This window comes from Mus musculus, chromosome 18 (assembly GCF_000001635.26).
Source record: "Mus musculus strain C57BL/6J chromosome 18, GRCm38.p6 C57BL/6J".
Taxonomy (NCBI): Eukaryota; Metazoa; Chordata; class Mammalia; order Rodentia; family Muridae; genus Mus; species Mus musculus.
The window spans coordinates 4,375,352-4,400,506 of NC_000084.6; the positions used below are offsets into that span (position 1 = coordinate 4,375,352).

The 25,155-nt window shown below is 40.8% G+C and overlaps 1 protein-coding gene across 4 annotated transcripts; it reads left to right on the top strand.

Moving 5' to 3' along the window:
• The first annotated feature begins 237 nt into the window (after positions 1 to 237).
• On the top strand, positions 238 to 24,537 carry Mtpap (mitochondrial poly(A) polymerase). 4 transcript variants are annotated; one of them, XM_006526184.4, is made up of 9 exons: positions 238 to 427; positions 4,218 to 4,390; positions 5,322 to 5,536; positions 7,834 to 8,062; positions 10,820 to 11,031; positions 11,602 to 11,828; positions 19,623 to 19,715; positions 19,805 to 19,878; positions 20,754 to 24,537. In XM_006526184.4, exons 4-9 carry the CDS (start codon positions 8,018 to 8,020, stop codon positions 21,114 to 21,116), a joined length of 1,014 nt encoding a protein of 337 aa, XP_006526247.1. In that variant the 5' UTR covers positions 238 to 427; positions 4,218 to 4,390; positions 5,322 to 5,536; positions 7,834 to 8,017; the 3' UTR covers positions 21,117 to 24,537. The 4 variants fall into 4 exon arrangements, with proteins under 4 accessions (XP_006526247.1, NP_001347937.1, NP_080433.1 ...); NM_001361008.1 differs by having other exon boundaries at positions 241 to 427; positions 5,303 to 5,536; positions 20,754 to 23,447; NM_026157.3 differs by having other exon boundaries at positions 241 to 427; positions 5,303 to 5,536; positions 7,838 to 8,062; positions 20,754 to 23,447.
• The last annotated feature ends 618 nt before the right edge of the window (positions 24,538 to 25,155 follow it).

Genomic DNA, 25,155 nt, shown 5'->3' on the forward strand with positions numbered 1-25,155 from the left:
AACAAAATGTGAATAAAGCGTAACAAGTTAAACGCTGTATAATGGAGTAGCAACACTTCACCAGGGTTCAGTGAGGCACACAGAAAGTTAAATTCAGACCACGTAAGTATATGCAAACCTCAGCAATTTCTATTCTGGCCTTCGTATTTTGCTTTCTACTTGATAGTGACTACCTAGTTTGACCTAATGGGCTTCCCGTTGTTGCGGTCTCTCGGCGCGCATGCTCATAAGCCCGCTGACCTTTGGCGTTTACTTCCTGCTGCCCTGATAATGGCTGCTCGCGGCGTGGGGTTATTGACCCGTTTGCCCGTGTGTTCCCAGAGACGGAACCGAATCCCGCGCTCTATTTCCAGGCTCCTCAGTTGTCCAGGGACTATTGCGGCGAGCATCGGGAGCGAAGAACAGTCTTCGGTGGTTGCGGAAACAGGTGATGGCGCTGGCCGGGGCGGGCGGAGGCCGAGCGGCCCAGTCTCCCTCCCGCCTGTCACTGGAGCACGACTGCCCAGTACAGCAGTGAAATCGTTTAGGGAAGGAACGCAGTTGGCGAGTGCTTTATAGTTCAACACGGAAACCGTTCGCGGTGCTTGTAACAGTCTTGCCTCCCAGCCGGCCTTGCTCCATCCCTGACCTTAGCGCATCTGCCTTTGATAATCTTTCTTGTTTTGGGTTATTAGCGCTGTGCTGAAAGACCATAACCAAAAGCAACCAGGGAAGGAAAGAATTTATTTGAATTACATATTTTGACCCACTGTTCACTGAGGAAAGCCAAGGAGGAATTCCAACTGGTCAGAAGTCTGGGGCAGAAGCTTGCTCCTCGTGGCTTGCTTAATCTGCTTGTTTTATAATCCAGGGGCACAAAGCCAAGATGGTACCACCTTCAATATCAATCACTCATTAAAGAAAATGCTTTACAGATTTGCCTGCAACACAATCTTGATAGAGCCATTTTCTCAGTTGAAGTTCTCTTGTTTCTGATGACGCTAAAACTAGCCAGTGTAATATTCATAGGATGTTGCCAGAGGCTGACTACACTCCAGCCTAATGAACAGCTGATTTTCCTGGTTCTCAGAACCCTTTGCCTATGAAATGTCTGTTTATTATTTTGGATTTTTCAGCGCAATCCTATTGGTAACAGTCTTGCATATTGAGCCGTTCTTGTACCCCAGTAACCTGTGGATAGTTTTTAGAATTCTAGAACAGTCGTGCAAGACTGTATGTTGAAATGACTGAATTGGATTTAGCAGAAGCAGCTTCTGTTGAAAATTCATTAAATAACCCAGTAAATCCAAATGCGGTTTCTGCCAGAGATTCTGTTGTAATTTAGCATTTGTGTGATGGCTTAAGTTTGAGAGCATTTTTATATGCCCCTTGGGACATAAAAGAAAACCTGTGGAGTAGAACAGAAGGCATTATTGCAACGTTGTTTTAATTTCGTTCCTATTTTCTGTGTGCACATGTGAGTGTTGTGTCTGTGTGTATGGTTGCATATGTGTGGGCACGTGTGTAAGTGCGTGTGGGCATGAGTGTGTGGCTCTTTCAAACTGTTCATCGAGGCAGGATCTCAATCAAACCCAGAGCCGGAAGAAGTGCTAGTGTCAGTTCTTGCTCTGGAAACCTTCTAGCTAGTGCAGGTGAGCCTCCCTGCCTACCTCACATTTACCTGAGGTCCAGGGATCTGAACTCTGGTCTTCAAACTTCTATGGCAGTTATTTTAGCCAGCGGGCCATCCCCTCAGCCCTGTGACTCCATTTTATAGATAAAAAGAGCAAGGTAAGCCTGCCTTTCAAGCTCAAGCTTTACCATCTACAGAGTAGCAAAAGCAGCAGTAAAGCTCTCCTGACGGGAGGCCTTTGTCTTTCCTAGCTATATTGATTGTGGACCACATTTGTATCATTAGGATATGTGGTGAGGTGTGCCTTTACATAAAAAGAGAAGGAAATGAGGACCAGAAGGAAAAACAGTCCAAAGGCAGATTGACAGGAAGTAAAGTAGTCTGTCCTTAACATGAAGAAGATAGTCTTCCACACTGTTAAGTAAGTAAACATAACAATTCTATGGAGTGTACTCCTTCATAGATACCAAAGTGAGGTAATACAGAGCTGGACGACAGTCTACTGTGGTGTGCCTGAAATCTTTACACACCTAAGCAAAATTTGAAGGCTGAATGAAAGTTGGCCAGACAGAACGAAAGCAGGTCGGCATTCCAACAGGGAATAGAGGCAAGAAAGCTTTTAGCATGTAATGTGTTGTGTGTACAGTGTGGTATGTGGCAGGTGTGTAATATGTTGTGTGTACAGTGCCGTATGTGGCAGATGTGTAATGTGTTGTGTGTACAGTGTGGTATGTGGCAGGTGTGTGATATGTTGTGTGTACAGTGCCGTATGTGGCAGGTGTGAGGACAGAAATGGATGATTAAAGGAGGCACGTGGTGCCAGCAACCTAGGCTGGGGCATTTAGACTTCAGTGTACAGGTAGAAGGGTCATGTTGGCAGGAATGTGGTCCAATGATTGAGGGGGACAAAACAGAAGTGCCTGAGTCCAATTATGGAGTTGGGCTGCTGCAATTCCTGAAATGAATGATGAAGGTTGTTGTGGAGTGGATAGGAGGGTACATGTAAAAGTGTCTTCAACATCTAGAGCAGGAGGGAGTTGGGAGGAGGGCACGTGTAAGTGGGTCTTCAGCATCTAGGGTGGGAGGGAGAAGATTGGTATTTTTGCTGGTTTGCTCACTTGTTATAGGGCTGAGAGGCCAAGGCCCAGAGTTCTCTGCTGTGCCCTAAGAGACTTGGCTTTGAACTGGTGCTGATGAGGGCAGTTTAGGATTCAACAGCTTGCACTGTCATAAACTCAATCCCCCTCTTTCCCATGAAAATGTCTTGGAGTTTGCTAAAATCAAGATAGGGTATTTAGAGTACTTTCTTGGTTGGGCTCAAAGCTTTTAATTTTCATATGTCAGTTACAACTCCCATTCTTTTGAGTCTCTGGAATTTTGTTGAGTATGCTGCTGTCAAACTTAGTGCTTCTTAATTTATAGTCTATCCTCTCAGACTTAGAAAATGCACTTTTAACTCTTCATTGACAGTTAAGTATTTTGAGGGGAAAGCGAGTTTATTTTCCTTTTATGGTCAGTGAATGTATCTAACTCGACTGTACCTGTCCTCATCCCTCTCTTTGTAAAACTCCTTGTCTCTAGAAAGGTTCAAAGGATTTCTTTTGTAGCTCTGGTGGATGGTCTTGAATTTCACTGTGTAGCAGAAGGTGACCTTGAGCATGGGACCCTCCTCCCTCTATCTTCTGATTGCTGGGATTACAGATATGTACTTTTCATGCCCAGTTTTGTGTTGTACTGAGGATTGAACTCAGGGCCTTGTTCTATCTCTAGCTTTAGATTTTAATTTTATTTCCCTGTGATAGAATGCCTAATTGATGGCAAGTAGGTATCAATTGTTTGAGTCAGATCAAGACTTTAGATGGAAAAAATCTTTACAGTAACTTACTACAGCTACATACAGTTAAATGTCTTCAGACCATTGTTTGATTATACTTAGACTTGTATTAATTTCCTTTAGGCCTTTTAGTATTACAGATTTTACAGGTTTTGTTTGTGTATTTGCAGAAGTGTTGAGTGAGTGGTTTTACGTCCTAATTTTTGCAGACTGTTGCCAGCATTGGTCTTGGGTATTCCAAATCATAATTTTAATTATAGTCACAGAGAATTGTAAGATGGGCCAAGTGTGGTGGCACACACCTTTAGTCCCAGTGCTTCAGAGGCAGAGACAGGAAGATCTCTTGAGTTTAAGGCTAGCCTTGTCTACATAATGAGTTTCAAGCCAACCAGGGCTTGTCAAGTGAGACTTGTCAAGAAAAAAAAAAAGGAAAGAAAAGAAAAATTTCTATGCACACACACACACATATTAAAAGAAGAGAGGGCAGACTGTGCAGGTAGGCTAGAGAGGTGCTTTTGGCCAAGTTTGATCACCTGAGTTTGGTCCCTAGAAGCCACATAGTGGAAGAAGAGAACTTACTCCCAAAGCTGCTCTCTAACCTCTACATATATGCCAATGCACAGCTGCATATGAGCACACAAAAAATAAATAACATTTTTAAATGTTTGGTTAGGATAAAATGGTTTTAATTACATGTTTAATCTTCATAAACTTTATCAACATGTTTTAAATTTTATGTGTATATTAGAGATGTTTTTGTCTCATTTGTAGGCATTGAAGACAAGACCCTCCAAAAGAAATTCTCTGAGGTGCAGAAAGAGAGAAGAGAACAGGCCCAGCGGACTGTTTTGATACATTGTCCAAATAATATCAATGAGAAAAAATTTCTCAAGTATTTATCCCAGCATGGACCAGTCAATAATCATTTCTTCTACGAGAGCTTTGTATGTATCTAAACTTTTACCTTACCTGGGGGTGATGCTGTGGAAGTAGTTTGCTGCGTTTGAGTGTATGAGCCACATCTCTTGGCATTGCACCCGTTCCTTCATTTCTTTAAGGAGGGTTTCCTCCCCTTGGGTGTGAGAAAAGAAACTCGTATAGCAGTGCTTCAGGATTATAGTTGAGGTCTAGCTCAGTCATTATCTAGCGCACGGAAGACCCTCTGCTCAATCTCCAGGAGTGCAGAAAGAAAAAGAGTTGTCAGGACCTTATAATGGAGTGACTCTGTAATCTGAAGATCTTAGAGCAGTGGTTCTCAACCCATGGGTTTCAACTCCATTGGCAAACCTCTGTCTCCAAAAATATTTACATTATGATTCATAACAGTAGCAAAATTACAGTTATGAAGTAGCAAGAGAAATATTTTTATGGCTGGGATCCCCGAAGCATTAGGAAGGTTGAGAACCACTGACTTAGTCTAGTGCTGTAGATATTGGCAGAAAGAAATTTGAGCTATATTCAGTGCTGTATGTTACACTGATCTTTTCAGGGTACTGTAAAGTTCTTTTCCTAATTTACTTGTAATGAGTGCTGTTAGAATGGCATCATTTAGCCGGGCGTGGTAGTGCACGCCTTTGATCACAGCATTTGGGAGGCAGAGGCAGGCGGATTTCTAAGTTTGAGGCCAGCCTGGTCTACAAAGTGAGTTCCAGGACAGCCAGGGCTACACGGAGAAACCCTGTCTCGAAAAACCAAAAATAAATAAATAAAATAAATAGTGGCATTATCATTTATAAAATTGAAAATGCAATATTAATAACATGATAATTATTTGAGGATGCTATGTTAATGTGTTAAAATGTCATTGTGAAGCATGGTTTTGTTTTGTTTTTGTTTTTCTTATGTTTTTCATACAGGGTCTCTTTGCTGTTGTAGAATTTTGCCAAAAAGACAGTATAAAGTCATTGCAGAATGGAACACATACTCCAACCCAGAGCACAGAGGCTGCAATTCCATTTAAGTCACGGTTCTTGAACTTAAGGCTGAAGAATCCGTCTAGCCAAGTATCTGGACAGCCATTTGTACAGACAACCAACCAGTCACCTCCTTCAAGCAAAAAGCTCTTTGAATTACTGAGTTATGCAGAAAGCGTAAGTTTACATGTGTATCTCAGATTTTTTTTTTTTCTTTTTGGTTTTTCGAGACAGGGTTTCTCTGTGTAGCCCTAGCTGTCCTGGAACTCACTTTGTAGACCAGGCTGGCCTCGAACTCAGAAATCCACTTGCCTCTGCCTCCCAAGTGCTGGGATTAAAGGCGTGCACTACCACGCCCGGCTGTATCTCAGATTTTTAAATGTGTGCTGTGCATTATAAAAGTTGTGGTACCCTGCTTTGTTACTGTTTAGTAGCTACAGGGTTTTATAAGATGAGAAGAGTTAGAAGTGGATGCATAGCAGTTTCTGCTAAGAAGTGATAGATGCAGCGATTAGTATGTGAGATTGTCTTGATAATTGGTATATGATCTCAAAATTACTGTATGGTTTTCCTCCTAATTTCTTTTAGAGTAGTGAATTGTAGTCATAAGGGTCCTCGTGGCAAGACAGTCTTGTACTCATAGAATCTATCTATTCCATCAAGGTGTACTTTTTAAATGTGTATTTGCTTGACTCATTTTTTAACAACTCAAAGTTTTCTTAGTGAATGGAACTGGTTTAAGAAATTCTTTCTGCTTGGGGACTGGAGAGATTGCTAAATGGTCCTGAGCTCTTGGCTGCTTTTGCAGGACAAATTGAGTTCTCAGCACTTTTGTCAGATGCCGGACAAGCACTGTGACTCTTAACTCCCGGGCATCCAATCCCTCTTCTGGGGCAATTTACTCTCATGTCTATACACCCAGACATGTAATTAAAAGAAACCTACACTACAGAATTGGCTGAATGAAAAAAATTAGTCTCCCTTCTCCAGTTAGAGACTCCCCATGCCGTGATGCTCCTTACCTTATAGGTAAACCACGTGTTGCCGAAGTTTGGGGTCCTTTTGAACAATGTAGACCTTTTTTCTCTTCTTAATGCAATAATTAAGTGTCTATAATGTATTATAATGTATTTCTAGGTTTGAATCTTTATCCTAGTATTTTTTTTTAATCCTGATTGATCAAACTTTTAGGTAGGTTAGTGATCTTTACAAAGAATCAGCTTATTTATCTAAATACTGTTTTGGGTTTGATTTTCTGAGTTCTAATCTTTTGCTTCTAGTCTACATATTTCCTTCACTGCCATTGACTTATTTTTTAGTTAGTGCTCAGTTCTTTACTTGCAGGGTTGTTTTCAAGTAAAGGCATTGAAAGCTGTGACTTGTAGTTTAAATGTTCAACTCTAATGCAGTTTTGAAGTCTTTAATAGTCTTCTAAGGAGTCAGTGGGGCCTTTACTGCTTGAATTCTGTGTTTCTTACCCTTTGACACTGGGGTGCCTTCCCGCTCTGCTCTTTATGCTTGTTCTGACCTCTTGTCAGATGCTTCCTTCCTTTCTCTTTGCTAAGACAATACTTCCTACTTACTGCCTATAATGAAAACTTGTTTTAATTCTAAGTTTGTTTGGTTGGTTTGGTTTGGTTTTTGCTTTTTGTTTGTTTGTTTGTTTGTTTTTTATTTTTTTGAGACGGGGTTTCTCTGTATAGCCCTGGCTGTTCTGGAACTCACTCTGTAGACCAGGCTGGCCTCGAACTTAGAATTTCACCTGCCTCTGCCTTCCAAGTGCTGAGATTAAAGGCGTGCACTGCCACACCCGGTCTAAGTTTTATTTCGCTAGCACTTTTAGAAGTAGTGTTAAGAATCAGCTTTTGCCAGTTGATGGTGGTACTTGCCTTTATTCTCAGTACTTGGGAGGCAAAGGCAGGGGATCTCTGAGCTTGACACCACCAGCCTGGTCTACAGAGATGGCTCAGTGGAAAAACTGCTTGCTGTGTAAATGTGAAGACCCATGTTTGGATCCCCAGCATCTACATGAAAACAGAGCCGTCATGGCATGAGCCTATAATCCCTACACTGGGATGGCAGTACAGAAACAGGTAGATCTCCACAGCTCCCTGTCCAGCAAATCTAACTTAAACAGTGATCTCTGGTTTCAAAAAGATACCCCATCTCAAAAAGTAAGGTAGACAGCAGTTGTGGAAGAAACCCAGTGTTAATCTTTGATCTCCATAAATACTCTTGTGTATACTAGTATATCACAGGAGCTCATGTGGGCGTGTGTGTATGTGTGTGTGTGTACACATGCAAATACGTTTTTAAATCTACTTTTAAGACTGAGAAGAATTTTTCTTTAAGGTAAATCTTGTTAGAATGAAAATTACATTATTTTACAGAACCTAACCAGGTAAATTAGAATGAAAATTACATTATTTTACAGAACCTAACCGTCTGTGTATTCTGTCCCTGTCTTTGGCCAGCTAGATAGAGGAGCAGCTGAACACTCTCCTGAAGGCCTTCCAGCTCACAGAAGAGAATATCAGGCTCCGCCATCTCACCTGCTCTCTGATTGAGGACATTGCTGCTGCATATTTTCCCAGCTGTGTCATCCGGCCCTTTGGCTCCTCAGTGAACACATTTGGCAAATTAGGATGTGATTTGGACATGTTTTTAGATCTAGATGAAACTGGAAAACTTGATGTTCACAAGGTAATAAATATCTCTTTGAACCACTATAAAAAGTTAGAAGAGAAGTCTTTGGACCTAATACAGTTATAGCTGTTTTTTAATTTTAGTGAACATGATTAAAGAATGCAATTTATCTGCTAGTGATTATTTCTAGTCTTTCTCTGTGTTGGTCTGGTGTGGGGTCACTTACTGTGCTGCTTCTACATGTGCAGAAAAATTGGCTTCCTCAGGGTTTTGGGCACTGACATTCATGTCCACACGCATAGGTGTGTTTCAGATATCAGTAGGTTTAAATTTTCCCTGCTGTCTTCTTTTGTTTTAATTACCTCTTGGCTTGAATCATCCTGTTTTCTACTTTTTCTAGGTGACACTTGGTTGTCCAGCTCTCAGCTGTCTGGAAGTTATCTTAGAGTGCAGTCTGGGTTTCGCACAGTCTTAGAATTACTTTTTCTGTTCTAGAATGGTTCTTGTTAGCACAGCCTTGAAAAGATTTGTCTCTTAGAGTTAAGGCCTACTTCTGCCTCAGCCTTCTTGTAGCTGTCCTTTCTTTTTCCCCCACCCTGCTTAAAATTAATCACCCCACTATCTTTTTTGCACCTTTTGGATACTTGTATCTTTTGAGTCTTCCTGTCCTATCTATGAGTGACTGATCTGCCAGTTCCCCCTGTGTCCTAAGCTGAGCAGGGCAGGCGTGTGTCTGTCTGTGGTATCCTAAGCTGAGCAGGGCAGGCGTGTGTCTGTCTGTGTTGTCCTAAGCTGAGCAGGGCAGGCGTGTTGTCTGTCTGTGTTGTCCTAAGCTGAGCAGGGCAGGCGTGTGTCTGTCTGTGGTGTCCTAAGCTGAGCAGGGCAGGCGTGTGTCTGTCTGTGGTGTCCTAAGCTGAGCAGGGCAGGCGTGTGTCTGTCTGTGGTGTCCTAAGCTGAGCAGGGCAGGCGTGTGTCTGTCTGTGGTGTCCTAAGCTGAGCAGGGCAGGCGTGTGTCTGTGCTTTACCTCTATTACAGCTCTAGTCTTGAAGCCAGCAAACATGCGTGTGTTCACATCACTGAAATTAGCAAGGAGTACAATGACATCAGAGCTAAACAAGTCAGTTTCAGTAAGGTTAACATGTGTTGGAAATTGGTTTTCTCCAGTTTTGCTGTTTTGACAGAAAGTCTTATGTATTCCAGGATTTAGGCAATAGAAGTAAAAATTAGTAACTATGTCCCAAGTAGTGTTTCCTGTTGTCTGAATGTCTGGTCTGTGTGCTTTTTTTTTCTCATTAGAATTTCTTCCACATGTAGTGCTATAGGAACAGCAAATATGAGAACCACTCATGGAGTTAGCCTTTTCTTCAGTTTTTCTGCCTATATATAATGCATGTGTGCACATGGGGTGCATGCAAATGTGAGTGCTTGATAGAGGTCATGGTTCAACATGGGTGGTCATCTAGGCACTTATATGTAATTATCTGTAGAGGCCAGGGTTCAACATGGGGTGTCTTCTTCCCTATCTTTGAGACATCATCTTTATTGAATTCAGCATTCTGATTGGCTAAACAAGCTGTCCAGTAGCACTGGTTGTCTGCAGACACGTACCAATGGAGCTGCTTCCTAGCCCTATTTTGTCAAAGTTTTGTTTATTTACTGGGCAAGCATCAGTGTATTCATCTGCGTCTTCCATAGTAACATTGTGTTATTTTGGTGCAGGGTTTATGATTAGCCTACATGTTCTCTTGCTTTTTATATCATTCATTCTAAGCTCAAGTATGCTTTGGTGGCAGTCGGTTTCCCAGATCTCAGTGCCCCTTACATATGACTATCTCTTGCTGAGGCTGAATCCAGAGCAGCCTAATGTCAGCTCTCTGGTCATCCCTTTCTTTCCAGCAGCCAGGCTGACTCATTTGTCTCTGCCTGTGTCCTTCCTACCAATGAAAATGCTGACAAGACCATCGAGAGCTGAAGTATGGCCCTTTATGGCTTGTTCTGATCCTAAGAATGATCTAGGAAGCCGGCTTACATACAAAGCATACCCACATGGGTGCAGCACCATACACACATGCACAGAGCACTTCACTCACTGTCCTTGACCTGGCCATCCCTCCCAGCTCCAGTCCTCCGCCTTGAAGCCCATTGCTCAGAACCTCAGAACTGGATTGTTTTGGTTTTGGTTTGGTTTTGGTTTTGGTTTTTTGTGTGGCATCATCTGTACCTTTTCCATGTATTTTGTATCCTTTGCTTATGAGAGAACAAGTCTCACTCACTCACTCCTCTACTGTCTGCTCTTCAGGTTAGTGGCTTTTTTAAAAACCATCTTGGGATGAGTTAATTTCAAATATATTTATTACTATTTGTCTTAAATGGATGATCTTTTTCTTTGTTCACTTTTCTGTTGACCTCTATGTAAGAAAGCCTCTGTGTCTTGTTTTCTCTTCTTGATCTGCCATTCTTCTGCCTGTATCCCCCCCACCATTGTGTGTTAACAGGTCTGTTGGGGTGTTTGCTGGCTATGTGTGTAATAAGTGAGTCTGTGGGTATTAGTTCTTTATGTACGTACTCTACTGCAGTATGTATGTTAATCTTAAGTCAGTGGTTTTGTAGGTTAGTGCTTGTATTTCACAAAACTCAAAGGCTACCAAATATCTTTAAGTCTAATTTAGTCTGATTGCATGTGTCTCAGTACTGCTTTGGTTTGGCCAGAAGTTATTTATACTCTTAAATTCTAAATCATTCTTTCTTTAAAGTTTAAAAAAAAATTCTCTTCCCAAAAATCTCCTCATAATTATCAGTGTTTTCATATTCAGAATACAGGGAATTTTTTTATGGAATTTCAAGTGAAAAACGTTCCTTCAGAAAGAATTGCAACCCAGAAGATCCTATCTGTAATAGGAGAGTGCCTTGACAATTTTGGCCCTGGCTGTGTGGGTGTTCAGAAGATACTCAATGCTCGATGTCCACTGGTGAGATTCTCCCATCAGGGCTCTGGATTCCAGTGTGATCTGACTGCTAACAATAGGTATGACCTGGTAAACGAACTCACTTAGATGTGACTGTGTTCTTAGCTCAACTCTTGTTTACAAACAGTAGCTCAGAGCTCTTTTACACATACTTCAATACTGAATGGTTTCTTTGGTTTAATATGAACTCACTAAATGGGGTGTAATGGCACATATCTATAATCCCCGTACTGGAGAGTGTGAGTCAGGAGGATTGTAGTTTTCACTGTTTTTAAGAATGTTGCATTGGCAGTGAATGTGTTTGATATTCAAGCATTTACATTGAATTGAATATTGGGAATGCATAGCTGGTTTGGCTTTGAGACAGGGTTTGATGTAACTCAGGGTGGACTCCAGCTTCCTTTATAGCTAGAGCTGTTGTTCAGCTCCTTGTCCCCATACCCCTACCTCCCATGTAGCCTGATTTGCAGGTGTTTGCCACCATGCCTGCCAGCATAATGCTTTGGTTTAATTAAATGTAGGCAGAAACAGTGAGATGTTTAGATCTGTTCCCCAATGTGTCTTTTATTTGACCCTTGTGTCTTAACTTGGGGTTTGCAGTTCTTATTTTTAACTTTTCTCTTTTAAAGTATTGCTTTGAAAAGTTCCGAACTCCTTTATATATATGGCTCCCTGGATTCGAGAGTAAGAGCTTTGGTGTTCAGTGTGCGATGCTGGGCTCGGGCACATTCATTAACAAGCAGTATTCCTGGTGCTTGGATTACAAACTTCTCCTTAACAGTGATGGTCATCTTTTTCCTCCAGAGAAGATCACCTCCCATTCTTCCAACTCTAGATTCCCTAAAGTCCATAGCAGGTAAGACTAGAAGTGACTTTCTCTCTTTTTGACACTGGATAGACATTTACCCTGTAGAGTCAAAGCATATATATTTGTAAGTCATCTCATTTATGTCTTTATTTTTAAATCTAAAGATACATGGATAGAAATTTTAATTCTGATTCCAAATTGTAAGTGCTGTGTGTATGTTTTCACCATCAGCATTAAAACTGGTGCTGTCAAGCTAGGCCTTATTTGTGTCTATTGGCAACTTGTTTATCATAGCCTTCCAAGAGCTGGATCATCTCACTTAGTTGACCTAGTCTGAGATGAAGTTGAAAACCAACTTAGGTCCAGCTCTGGATCTGATCACAGTTCCCAGACTTTCCAGCGTCTGCTTTCCAGACTGCACTGTGCTGTCTGAAATGGCTTCCTGATTTTGTAAAGATTCTCAGCGGACTTAAATTTGAGTTTAAAATTAGTCCTGGATATATAGTGTTTTAAATTCAGTGTGCTCTTTATGTTATGAATAAATTGAAATTTTGATAGCTTGCTAGAAGAGATGGAAAAATATTCTAATCTGTAAAAGGAAGATAATTTAGGGGGACATATGTCCCATTGTGCATGTTGCTCTAAGGTAATTCTTAAATGTTTGTGGATGATCTTCTCTGTTTAAAATAACCCTGAAAGGAATTTTATTCCTATATAATGAGTTGTGAACTATGTGTTAGTTTTTAAAACCATCTGCTTTCTAAGCTACAATATCCTCTGCCAGTCTTTCCTATATGTTCCCATGGCCACCTACACTATGATTGTTCTCATAAGATATTTTTTTTAAATCTGCTCCTTTAGTCATAATTAAATGTTTGCCTGGAATGTGCTTTCTCTTCTCTCAAACTAAATTATCTCTCTCTGCTACCTTCCCTTAATTCAAATCAGAAGTTCCTGGAAATGCAACAGATATTAGTATAGTTCACAACTGATCTAAGAAAAACCTGAGTTGGTTGGTTGCCAGAGAGTTAGCAGGGTGGAGTGGAACTTGGTGTCAGGTCCTAATCCTGAAACAGAAGGTAGCAGCCTTGCCTGTGGCCCCTCCTCCCTGGCATCCTTCATTCACAAAGTATTTAGTGACTACATGTGTCAGATAGACAGTTTCCAATAGCTAACAAACTAGAAAGGTAAGACATAAGCAAAATGAAGGTAGATTCTCATCAATGAACAACTTGTAAACATTCCTTCTTATTCTGCTCCTGCTGGGTACACTGACGTTTTAAAACTGAGAAGTCATCTTGTCATGGAGCCCTTGGGATCTGGAAACTGGAAAACCAACAATAACAACACCAAAATGATGGAGTATATCATTACTCTGTTTCAGTCTCAAAGTCCTCAGCCCGAGTCAGGCCTCCTCTGGCCTGCTGTGACCCCCTTCTCCCAGCATAGAGGACTCCCCTGGCATCATCCCACAGTTTTCTTCCCTGCCCTTCAGCTCCTGAGTACTAATGGAGGTTTTTCATAAGCAGGTATCTGATGGTCTCATTCTCTTCCTTGGAGTTCTTCAACATCTTCCTGGTATCTGCCAGTAATTTTAATACAAGAGTATGGTTTATAAACAAACTAATATATGTGTGTTGAGAGATGGGACTCTAGCTCAGTAGTCCATCACTTGAGTAGCAAATACAAAGCTCGAAGTTCATCTCCCTCATAGCCTCCCTCCCCCAAAGTATGCTGTCTTCATTCTAAATCATTTAAAAATACCACAAGGGGTTATTTTAGGAATTCCTTAGTTTTCCACTTAAAGATATCCAACCATTGATTTTCAAACTGATTAGTAGTTCTCTATAACACATTGTAGGTATGGTTGTCAGTCAATTCAAAGTAGAATTTACTTTTTGGTTACTTTTTAATTTTCCGGTTTAAAATTGCCATGAAAGAACATTTCTTAAATGGATGTCTTTTAAGTATGAGGTAGAAATCACTTTGAGGTGAACTTATCAAAATGTCTTTTTCCTGTTCATGTATTTAAAGTTATGGCATTAGTACATGCTGATTTACATAAGGCTAGTGTTAATGTTGATTAAAAAGTCTGTGGCTAAGAGAAAAAAAACAATGTTAAACTCACAGAACGTAAGACATTTTGGAAACTGTCATTAACTAGCTGAATGTCTTTCATATTTGATTTCTTCTGGGCCTCTTATTTAGAACACTGGATAGTCTTACCAGTATGTTCTCTTTAAAATAATTTTGTTTTCTTGCTTGTTTGTTTAATTCCTGCAGTACCCTTCAGAACCTCTAGAACTTTGCAAACCACTGTTCAGTGCCTAGGATAAGGTGAAAGCCTACATTCTCAGCATTGCCTATTCTCTTTCTCCTGGGGCCTCTTCTCTTGCTCGTCTCGGGTGGTCGTGCCCTCTCTGTACCTGCTCATTCACCTCTCCCCACCCGTGCCTGCTGTGCTCTCTGTCATGCCACTGTCTATGGAGAACTGCCACAAGATGAGTCAGGACAGCAAAAAGACAGACTGTACTGAGTGGCTCTCATTTGCCAGGCTTGCCTGGCCTTGCTTCCTGCCCTGCAGGAAGTGGTACTGTGTGTGCCTCCATGGGCTGGATGCATGTCTACTTCAGGAGTACAATGTCGTAAGTGTGTAATGTACTGCAGGAATCGCAGCTGTGTTATCTGGGGGTACTACCCTGCCAGCTCTTAATGGCATAGCTTGATTTTTACCTGTTTATTTCTTATGTAAAAGACATCATTACAGATCTGACATTTTCAGCGTTCTTTGGGAGCAGCCACATTAGTAATAGTATGTTTGTGAGTTGCTCATTCCATTGAGGAGAGCAGCATAGGTAAGATGAAGAGAAATATGTAGTCAGGAAGTTGAGAAAATACAAACACAACCCTAGGGGTTCTGTTGTGTGGGTAATTTGGAGAAATGAGGTGGTAGTTGAAGGACATCATTAGCGAAAGGATAAATGTGAAAGATATTGGGGAGTAAGCAATATGAGAGGTATGTGTTTGTACATATAGCCAGTTAGAATAGTATTTTCACCTTTTCTCATTTGAGGCTGTTACATATTAGTTTGAGTGAACTAAAAGTGGGAAAATAGAGACAATAATAAGAGTTATTCATCATTCTCTTACTTTATTATATAAAGTTGCAAGCCTTCACTCTGTCCAGATCACCTTAGAACATGTTAAGATACCTTCTGTAGATCTGTGGGGTTTTCTGTGGGAAGGGGATATTCACCTCCATTCCTCTAGCAAACTCATGATGCATTCCACTGACCCCTGCTACCTTTATTTCTCCAAAGGAAAAACGTACAGTCTCGTCTTCTTTAATAGAGAAAGTAAATGTGCCATCTCTAGTTCTCATATTGATGCCTTCCCTTCAGTCTCAGACGAAATGCGCTCTCTGGTATTTTGGGGCTATTCCATGTTCCTGTCTTATTCGTGACAACAGTTGTTCCATAGCATAGTCATGAATCAGCTGTGTACCAAAATGTAGAACTGCCTAAAAGCCACATTCTGAATGCCTCCCAGAGTATTGTCTGCATCAGGGACTCAGGCCCATCTCTACAAACATTGGACCTGCTGACTCCACTTTCTGAAAATCCCACTGATCCATAGCATTTGATTCTTCTGGGGTTTGCCCTTTAATTTCAATGAGTCTGAATAAATCAGTTTTTTCTTTTCTAGATTGTACTTTTGAAATTCTGTAAACTTTGCCTAACCCTAGGTGATTAAGGTGTTCTTAAAGTTTCTTTGGTAACTTTTATGTTTTACACTTTGTCCTGTTATCCATTTCAAGTTAGTTCTTTTTGGCATGTGAATGTCCAATTATTCTTTGCACTGTTTGCTTTTAAAACAAGGTACACTTTCTCCATCGAGTTATTTTTGTACCCTCACCAAAAATCAATGACAATAAATTGCCCATATTTGTGTGTACCTATTTCTGTACTGACATATGTCTTTAGACGATGTCTGTCTCCCCTTTGAGCAGTATTGCAGTACTTGGATTGCAGTAGCACTGTAATGCTTACTGTGGCATAATATGGCTGCTACGGGTTCATTCTGCTCAAGCCTGCCTATGCCTGTCTACAAAGTTATGCCAGGCACTCAGAAGATTTGATGACTTACTAGGTCTAGTCCAGTTATGTGTGCCTCTAATTAATGTAGTTGACAGTTTCATGCATATGTAATATATTCTGCTCACATGTCTTCTTCCCTACTCCTCCACTACTACTCTCCCTTTTTCCCACCAGATCTTCACCCTACTTTCATTTTAGTAGTCAAAGGTGACTGTGCCTAACCTATCAGACAGTGTCCATGTTTGGGTGATACTTAAAGAAGGAAAAGAACAGGAAGAGAAGAGAGGAAAAGAGTAGAAAACCAGTTTATCAGGCTTGAATGCTAAGATGTGGAAAAAGCAAAGATGGTCTTACCTTTGAGTTTCAGTATTTTCTATGAAATCTTTTTAGTGAAAAGGAACACTGTGCTGGCTAGTTTTGTGTCAACTTAACACACAAATGAGTTATCAGAAAGAAGGGGGGCCTTAATTGAGAAAATACCTCCATAAGATCTATATGTAAGGCATTTTCTTAATTAGTGATTAATGAGGGAGAGCCCAGCTCATTGTTGGTAGTTCTATTTCTGGGCTGGTGGTCCTGTGTTCTATACATAAAAGCAGACTGAACAAGCCAGTAAGCAGCACCCCTTCATGACTTCTGCATCAGTTCTTGTCTCCAATATCTTCTGTCCTGACTTCCTTTGGTAATAAACAGCAGTATGGAAGTATAAGCTGGGTTTTGGTCATGGTGTTTCATCTCAGCAATAGAAACTCTAAGATAAATACGTCAGTAGAGAAAGTCTCTGGGTTTTTAATTGAATGTGTTTATAGAAATATTTTTAATGTGACTCTTATTTTTCTTTGCTAGTAATTTTTTAAATTAGAAACAGATTTTTTTCATACTATATATTTTGATTATGGTTTTCCCTCCCCAACTCCTCCCAGATGCTCTTCGATTCCACACTAGCCCTTGTCCACAGCTTTTTTTTTGTCTCAGAATACAAACAGGCAGCTTAAAAAATAAGATAAAGTAAAAACATACATACAAATAGAAAAAGCAGCTGAAGAAAAAGCACAAGTAACACACACAAATGCCGAGACACACATTTGCACATGCAGAAAACACATAAAAACAAAATTGGAAAGCATAATATATAAGCAAAAGATCTGTAAGAAGAAAATATGTCCCGACATTGTGAGACAAAAAACCTCCATAGATAACACTGAGTTTGTTTTATGTTAACCATCTACTACTAGGCTACTAGGCTTGTGTACTCAGTGAGACTGATTGGTCATCAATTGGAGATAGCTTCTGGTAGACTAGGAGTGGGAACTTGTGTCTCATTTCCCTCAGCCCTAGGTCCCCATCTCGCTTAGTTAGACCTGTGCAGGCCCTGTGCATGCTGCTATGGTCTCTGTGAGTCCTTATGTGATTCAGTCCTGTTGTGCCTATAAGGCTTTGTCTCCTTGCTGTCTTTATTCTCTCTGTCTCTCAAGATGTTTCTGCCTCCTCTTTGGAGGAGTTCCCTGAGCCCTGAGGGGAGGAATTTGATGAAGCTATGTAGATGATGTCTTCAGGAATAGGCCTTATTATCAGTTTGTAGAGAGCAACCAATAGCCTTGGCAGTAACCTGGGTTGTTTAGGGGTTTCCATGGGGCCCTTTGTTAGTAATGTTATAAGTCAGAGACATATTCCTGGGGGTGGGGGCACAGCTGCTGAAAGACAGTGAATTGCCATGGGCTGGCCTCAGTTGGTCCCTCAACCCTGCGGGAGAAATCAGGTTCCCAGTACTCAGGTGGGCAAGGAGTTGGCGAATGACAGACATGAACACCAGAGTGCTAGATCTGAACGTAATTTCTCAACATGAGCATCAGACTTATAATATAGAAGAAAAAAGGAAGTTAGGCAAATACATCAGTCAAGGTACATCGAGATGCAAAATGACTTTACACAAAACAGAGAAGTGCATACATGAAGGCTGACAGGAACCAGGCAGTATTTACAACTGAGATAAGATCACCCCTATCTAAAGTCAGTTATTCACAGGAGCCAGATGAAAGGGCTAATATGCCCAGGTGCAATTCTAGTCTATTGTTTAACCCACCACCGGGGGTCCCTTAGTAAATACTTAATTATGCTATTCCTCTGGGCCTAGTGAAAATCATCCACCAGGGGAGTTCCATTCTACTAACCCTTTCATGGGTGGTAATGTGTTGACTTTGTGTTGTTATAGCTTTGGGCATGTGGTAAGGCTGCACACAGTAGTGGAGGATACACTGGAATTTTATAGGATATAGACATGTGCCTGGTCCTGCAGGATGTAAGCAATGGGGGTCTCAGGGAAGGGAGCAACAATGACAAATTTGGGATCAGGAGACTGGAAGGAAGGAGACAAGACAAAAATTCTGTTCAAGTCTCAGTTTACTCTAGGGAAACAAAGGGATTAAAAATCTACAAACCACAAAGGTGTTTGCCCAGGTGCATGGCCTAAACCAGTATTATTGCTTGGTTACACAATAATGTAAGTGGAATGTCCCATTGTAAAGAGTCCAGAAAGGAATGTCCTCATTATAAAAGGTTCGGAAAGCTTCCTATCATAAAATGTCCCAAGTCATTTGCGGGAATGAAAGCAAGATAGTGGAAGAAATCAGAGTGTTTGTTAATAGATGATGGCCCAGGGACAAGATGGAGGCTGAGATGCCAGGGGCATTTGGGCCCCAACAGACATGAGCAGAAGAGGAAAAGGTGGGTCCCTCTGTTTCTTCCCTTCAAGGGCATGTATGTCCTCAATATGTGTTTACCACCTCCCAAGATCACCAAGCTGAGAATAAGTCTCTAACCCATGGGCCTTTGGGGGACACTCCAGATTCAAATGGGAACAGTAGAACATATAACATTGCAAGGGAAATAATGTCGATCTTATTTTGTTAAAAAAAAATGTAAAAAAACATAAAAGAGAGAGAGGATTGAAGGAACCTTATCTCTTTCTAGTTTTCCCCTGGGAATTATAGACATCCACAGTCGTTCAAATTATAAAGTGTCTGCTATACAATAGATATGGTTGTGGGTCAAACTAGGAGAGAGATAATCATAGGAGAGTGGTCTTTTTATTCCTAGACTGGGGCAGTCTGGTGACAGACATCATGCCTATAATCAAAATGCAGTCAGGTAAGTTTCAGTAGAGGATGGCTTATATTAGGAAATAGTCAAACAGGAGGCAGCTGCTGATCAGCCTTGTGAGATTGGAGTTGTTTTTGAGAAACATCATGTAGGGTACCTGGTAGATTTCATGGTACTTGTGGACTTAGCAAAAATAAAGAAAATTACTCCATCTTAAGATAAATGCTAGTAGGAAAGTGAATGCCTGGTTTAATATATTCTTACTTAGTTTGTTTCCCGAATTACTAAATTTTGATCACTCTGGATTTCCTCATTTGATAAATTAACAATTTTAAAACCTTTTAGAACAACTAGTTTGAATCATTGAAAACTGCCTGTTTTTATAACTAGAAAACTCATTACTTCAGAAGATGAGTTAAAATCTTTGAGTTGCTAGACTCTAATTTTAGTACAGTGAAAGAAATGTAGCATTGTGTCCACTGTTGTGTAATCATTTCAAATCCTTTGTAAGTGGAGTTGTAAAACCTATGAACTAAACTACATATAACACAACTAATGATAGTACATTGGAATTTAACTGGGCTAATTCACAGTTCTGAAGGGGGAAATAGTTTACAGGATGAAACTCTCTTTCTGTGTATTTAAGATGCTGAAGATAGATGTATTCTAGAGGGGAACAATTGTACATTCGTCCAGGATGTGAATAAAATTCAACCTTCTGGAAACACAGAAACATTAGGTAAGTCTGTCTCCTTTTTTTTTTTCTTGTTCCTTTTTTGGGTTCTGACAGATTTTCTTCTAATTTTCTTTATCTTTTTTTTTTTTCAGAATTACTAATAAAGGAATTTTTTGAGTATTTTGGCAATTTCGCTTTCAATAAAAATTCCATAAACATTCGACAGGTAAAGACTGTCAGCATTTCTTATCAACTGGTTGCTGCTGTATTAGTGTTCTCATTTGATTCATTTTTAAAGCATTTTAATGAATGCTTAGATCTTAGTAACAGTCATGAGGTAGAACTGAGATGGGCTGTGGCACTTGACTGAGCTCAGCATCCATGGAGCTGCAAGAATAGGAGGCAACTCTGGCATCTGATGTTGTCACAGTACATGGTCTATTCTTAATGCTAAGGCTATATCCTTTAAGATGTGGAATAGCAAAGCTGGAGTTTACATAGACTTGTTTAAACTGAGGATGTGCCCAGTGGAAGAACTTGTCTTATTTTTGAGACAAGTTTTGTCATGTACACCCAGATTGGCCTTGGACTTGGGGTACTTTTGCCTCCACAACCCAGTGCTGGGATTGCAGGCATGTGCTACTACCCTGATTCCAAGTCTCAAGGACAGATAGGTCTGACTGCTTCCCTCAGGTTCAGCAGTTGAGGCTTAATTTAGTACATGCCACTTAACAAAGATTGACTTCATTTATATTCTCTCTCACTCTCCCTCCCTCCCTCTTCTTGATTCAGACCCTTTTCTTTTTAAGTAGAAGTTGTGTTATAAAAGAAGGTTTTTTATCGATGACCTAGTCCAGATACCTGTCATCTAAGCATTGACATCATCATTCATAGATCATTAATCTAAGTAATTGTCTTCAGAGAATACTTGTAAACTATGTGGGAAAGGGAACAACCTGGTCATATCTGCACTCATCTAAATGCATATGTACCTAAAACTGTTGGGAAATTAAGTTCTTTACTCTGTGACTTATGTTGGCCTTGTGTGTTCCTGGCAGCTAAGTACTTACATATGTGTGTCTTCTCTGTTGTGGTCTGCAGGGAAGGGAACAAAACAAGCCTGATTCCTCTCCTCTATACATCCAGAATCCTTTTGAAACATCTCTCAACATAAGCAAAAATGTCAGTCAGAGCCAGCTACAAAAATTTGTGGAACTGGCAAGAGACAGTGCCTGGATTTTGGAACAGGAAGATAAGAATCAGCCTTTTTCTTCGAGTAGGCAACCCTGGGGACTGGCTGCCCTCCTGCTGCCACCGGGGTCAGGCCACACATCTCTCTCCCGGAAGAAGAAGAAAAAGCCGATGAGTGAAAAAGTCAAAGGCTTGTTAGCATCCATAAAAAGTAACAGCCCTGACAGTTCCACAGATACCAGTGGAAAGAGAACAATTAGTACACAGGCATGATGCAGCCTTTTGAACTTCTGGGAAGAACTGCCACTAAATGTTCATAGGCCTTAACAGTTATATATCTGATGTCATCATGCTTTTACTCGATCTGAAGTTCTGGATATTTCCTTCCGATCAGATGGAGTTTATTAAAATATCACTGGCAAAAAATTGGCAAAAGGCATATTTGAACTCTGCAAAGTGAATCGTAAAATGAATTTTACAGCAACCTGGTTGATAATTCTGTCACTCTCTAGTTGAAAATCATTTCAAAACCCTTTCAGTTATCTTCATCTATAGGTGACGAATGCAATAAAGCTCCAAAATTTGATAGTACTCTCTAGTATCTATTTTCTATTTTTCAATCAAAGTTCTCTTATTAGGTGTTTTGTCTTCTAATTAGTATATAAAGCATTGGGCTTGTATCCCATCAGGCTTTCTATGCTTTGTCTTTGTTGATTTTGGTTTTCCTGCCCCTTGCATACCCTCTCTCACTTTTCTTCCCCCACTAGCCCTCAGTTGGGTTCTGCTTCATGTAGGAGTGACTGTTCTGCTACTCCTCCTCTTCCCCTCCCTGTAAGATCTTCCCCAAAAGGTCCCCAGAGTTTCATACATGCTTCACACATAATCCCAACTTTCACACAGGAGAGGAAATGTACAGCTCTAGCCTCCCGGGTCAGAGCTACTTCAAGCGAAGTTCCCCGTTGCCAGTTAGACAGGTTGGGTTTGATTTCCCAAACTGGGTCTCTGATACATAAAAGCGCAAACACTTTAGTCAGTGTATTCTGTGTTCCAATCAGATATGTAGAATTGTGGATATATTGTACTTTCAAGTCATATTTTATTTTTGTTTTCAAGAATAAAACCCTGTTTCTACTGAATTGTGATAACAGTATTTCTAATATTTCTTCACTTCTGCTTTTGAGATCTCTCTGTGTAAGAAATGGTATATACACAGAGAAATATGTTTTACATTTTATTCTGTAGCTTTCCTTCTGAGATAGAGATGGTGCAGTTTAGAAATGTATAATGGTTATGAGGTACAAGGAAGGTGTTGGCCAAAACCTGTCACACAGTCAGTGTTTAATGACAAACCTTGGAGCAGGGACAAGCACTATATTCACTCCTATTCTCTATGATCTGTGCATATGCAGCATGCAGTTATCTACGAATATGGTCCGTGCTGTGCCATTTTACACTCCTGAGGTTCATGTTAGTCCCTGGAGTCTTAGCACTTAGAGGATGCTCAGCTTGTTCTCAGCAATGCTCCTGCTCTTGCTTTTGACTGGGGACATTGGAGGCAGAACACCAGGTCTTGTGTGTCCTGGGCAAGCACTTGTCACAAGATAAATCTTAGCCCCTACTACTCATTAGAGTTCATAGTCTTTAATATTTTTCCTGCCATTCAAATTTTACCCTTAGAGCTTGTAGTGGTAAACTTAAAGTTTTTGGACAGAATTCTAATGAGTTGGATGATTTCGGGAAAGTATGTTTCTGAAGGGAGTCTGCCCACAGAGCTGTGATCTCACATCTGAAGGCAGGCCAGTGGCAGTTTTCTTCTACAGGTATTCAGCAAAGGCTGCTTTCATTTGTTCTTGAAGCTCATTTAGTTGATAGGCTGTTTTGAACTCCTAGCCTAGGTGTGGCAGTAGAGGAAGGCTGTGTTTGCATGTCTGAATAAGAAGAGCAGAGACATCTGTAGCAAAGCCACAGGAAGGTACAGTAGCTTCACTGTGAGTTCTCTGCTTCCCAGAGCTTGGCATCGGATGGGTGAGTAGCCGTTAATGTTCAGTCTCTGCTAACTGGTAAGAGATTACTAAAAATGTTATAGATAGCATTTCTGTCTGACATGATTGGATCAGTAGGGTCGATAGACAGGGAGGGGGGATTATCCCAGGGAAGGAAAGGAGTCAGGAGTGAGTGTTAGAGACCAGGACATCTACATTGCTGCTTAAGAGTTGAGCAAGGCTGTTGTGCTGCTTTGATTGTTTTTTGCTTGTTTGTTTCTTTTTTTGTTTTGTTTTGTCCAATTTGATTAGAACCTTGACATATCTGGGAAGAGGGAATTTTCATTGAGAAAATGCTTCTATAAGATTGGCCTGTAGACAGGTCTGTGTGACAATTTCTTGATTAACTGTTAATGTGGAATGGCCCAGTCTTTTGGTCAGTGCCACCGTGGGCCAGTTGTCCTGGATGTATAAGAAAACGAACTGAACAAGACACAAGCATGCCAGTAAGCAGCAGTCTCTTGACATCTGCTTCAGTCCTGCCTTCAGGTTCCTGCTCAAGTTCTTCCCTGACTTCCCTCACCTGTTGTATACGACGAAATAAACCTTGCCTCCCCATGTTGACTTTGGTTATGGTGCTTAGTAGAGCAATAGACATAACTAAGACAGTTTTGAAAGACTGCTAACTGCATAATGGTATTTTCCATGGTAACAGCTCTGTACCAGGGCATAATTAGTGTTTGCAGTTGATCATTAGATCCAACCAACTAGACTTAGTAGTAAATTGAATGCCATAGGCTCCATCACTAACTTAGATGAAGGTTGGCCTTCAGCTTTGCATGACTCTTCATGTTTTGCTGAAGAGACGACCCTCAGCAGTAAGTACAGGGATCATAGGATTTGGTGTGAACTCTTGTTAACAAGGACTTCTTAGTAGTACATACTTGGAAGAGAATAAAACAACCAGAAATTATTTTCACCTTGGTATAGCATTGGGATGTTTATTTGAAATGTTTAGGTTTATTTTGGTTTCCATCCTGAATCCAGTTATTTGCAGATACAGATGGCAGAAGATTCAAACGTGAGAGTGAGCCTCAGGAATTCCCATGGAATAGCTCCACGAAAGGTCTGCTGCAAAGAACATTCTTCATCTGCAGTGTCAAGTCCCCCAATTATTTACTTTGCCTGTAAACGTGATGCACCCACCCACCTTTACTTACTCACTGGCTCTAAAGGTGAAATTTGCTTTTTTCTTTTTCTTTTTAATGTCCATTTCATGAGAATTATGTTAAAACGTTTTCCTTCTACAACAAAACTTAAGTTATTTTGATCTTCTGATAGCTCTGGAATAAGGCAGTGTTTCAGAAGCCATGTGGCTGTAGGATGGAAGCTGTGTAAGTGTAATTGAATGTAAATGTCTCATCATGTCTCATTGTTTTAAAGCCTTTTGTAGTTGCTATTTCTTGCTTGAGAATCCCCAGCCCATAAAGCCTTAGAGGAGCAAAGACAGGCAGATCCTGGAGATTGGCAGCCAGCCAGTCGAACTTGAGAGCTCCAGGTCCAGTGGCATCCGATCTGAAGGGACTAAGAAGAGTGGAAGAAGAAGACAGTGACATTGACCTCTGGCCAGCACACAGGTTTGTGCACCCACATGCTTGGGCACAAATACCCACCCATGTAATTCTAAAAGAAATTAAAATGCATACTTGAGAGTTGGGAGTGGTGCCTAATCCTGCAGTCTCGCACTTGGGAGGCAGTGGTGGGAGGATTGAGAATTCAAAGCCAACCAGGACTCTATTGAGATCCAGTCTCAAAAACAAAATAGCAATGAAAGTGTCACATGTAACTTGACCTTCTGTATGTACAGAGATGGATATGTGTTGTCTACAGGTTGAACTTCAAATCACATCAGTGCTCTGAAAGCTTTTCACTGCAGAACATTTCTAGTTTTGGTTTTTGGATTAGGGATGTTCTCTGTAGTCATCCCCATCCAGTACCTAAAATCCGAAGCACTCTGGTCCCAGCATTTTGGATTAGCAATGCTCAACCTGTACCATATCTGGAGTTCCACACGTCTAAATTAATGAACAATAGGTGGTTGTTTTCTCTGGCTTTATTTTGCAGTGTTCAGCATTGAGCACTTCCCATGATGCATGCTCTTTACTCAGATGAGCACATTGTCAGTCTAATGTGCACTGTGTCCTCTGCTGCCAACACTTTACTGTGTCACTTGGTAAGGCCCAATCACAAAACTTCTCCTGTGACAGTTTCTGGATCTGGGCTCAGAGGACTGCATCTGGGGATGTCATTAAGCTTGGCTGTGTTTATCC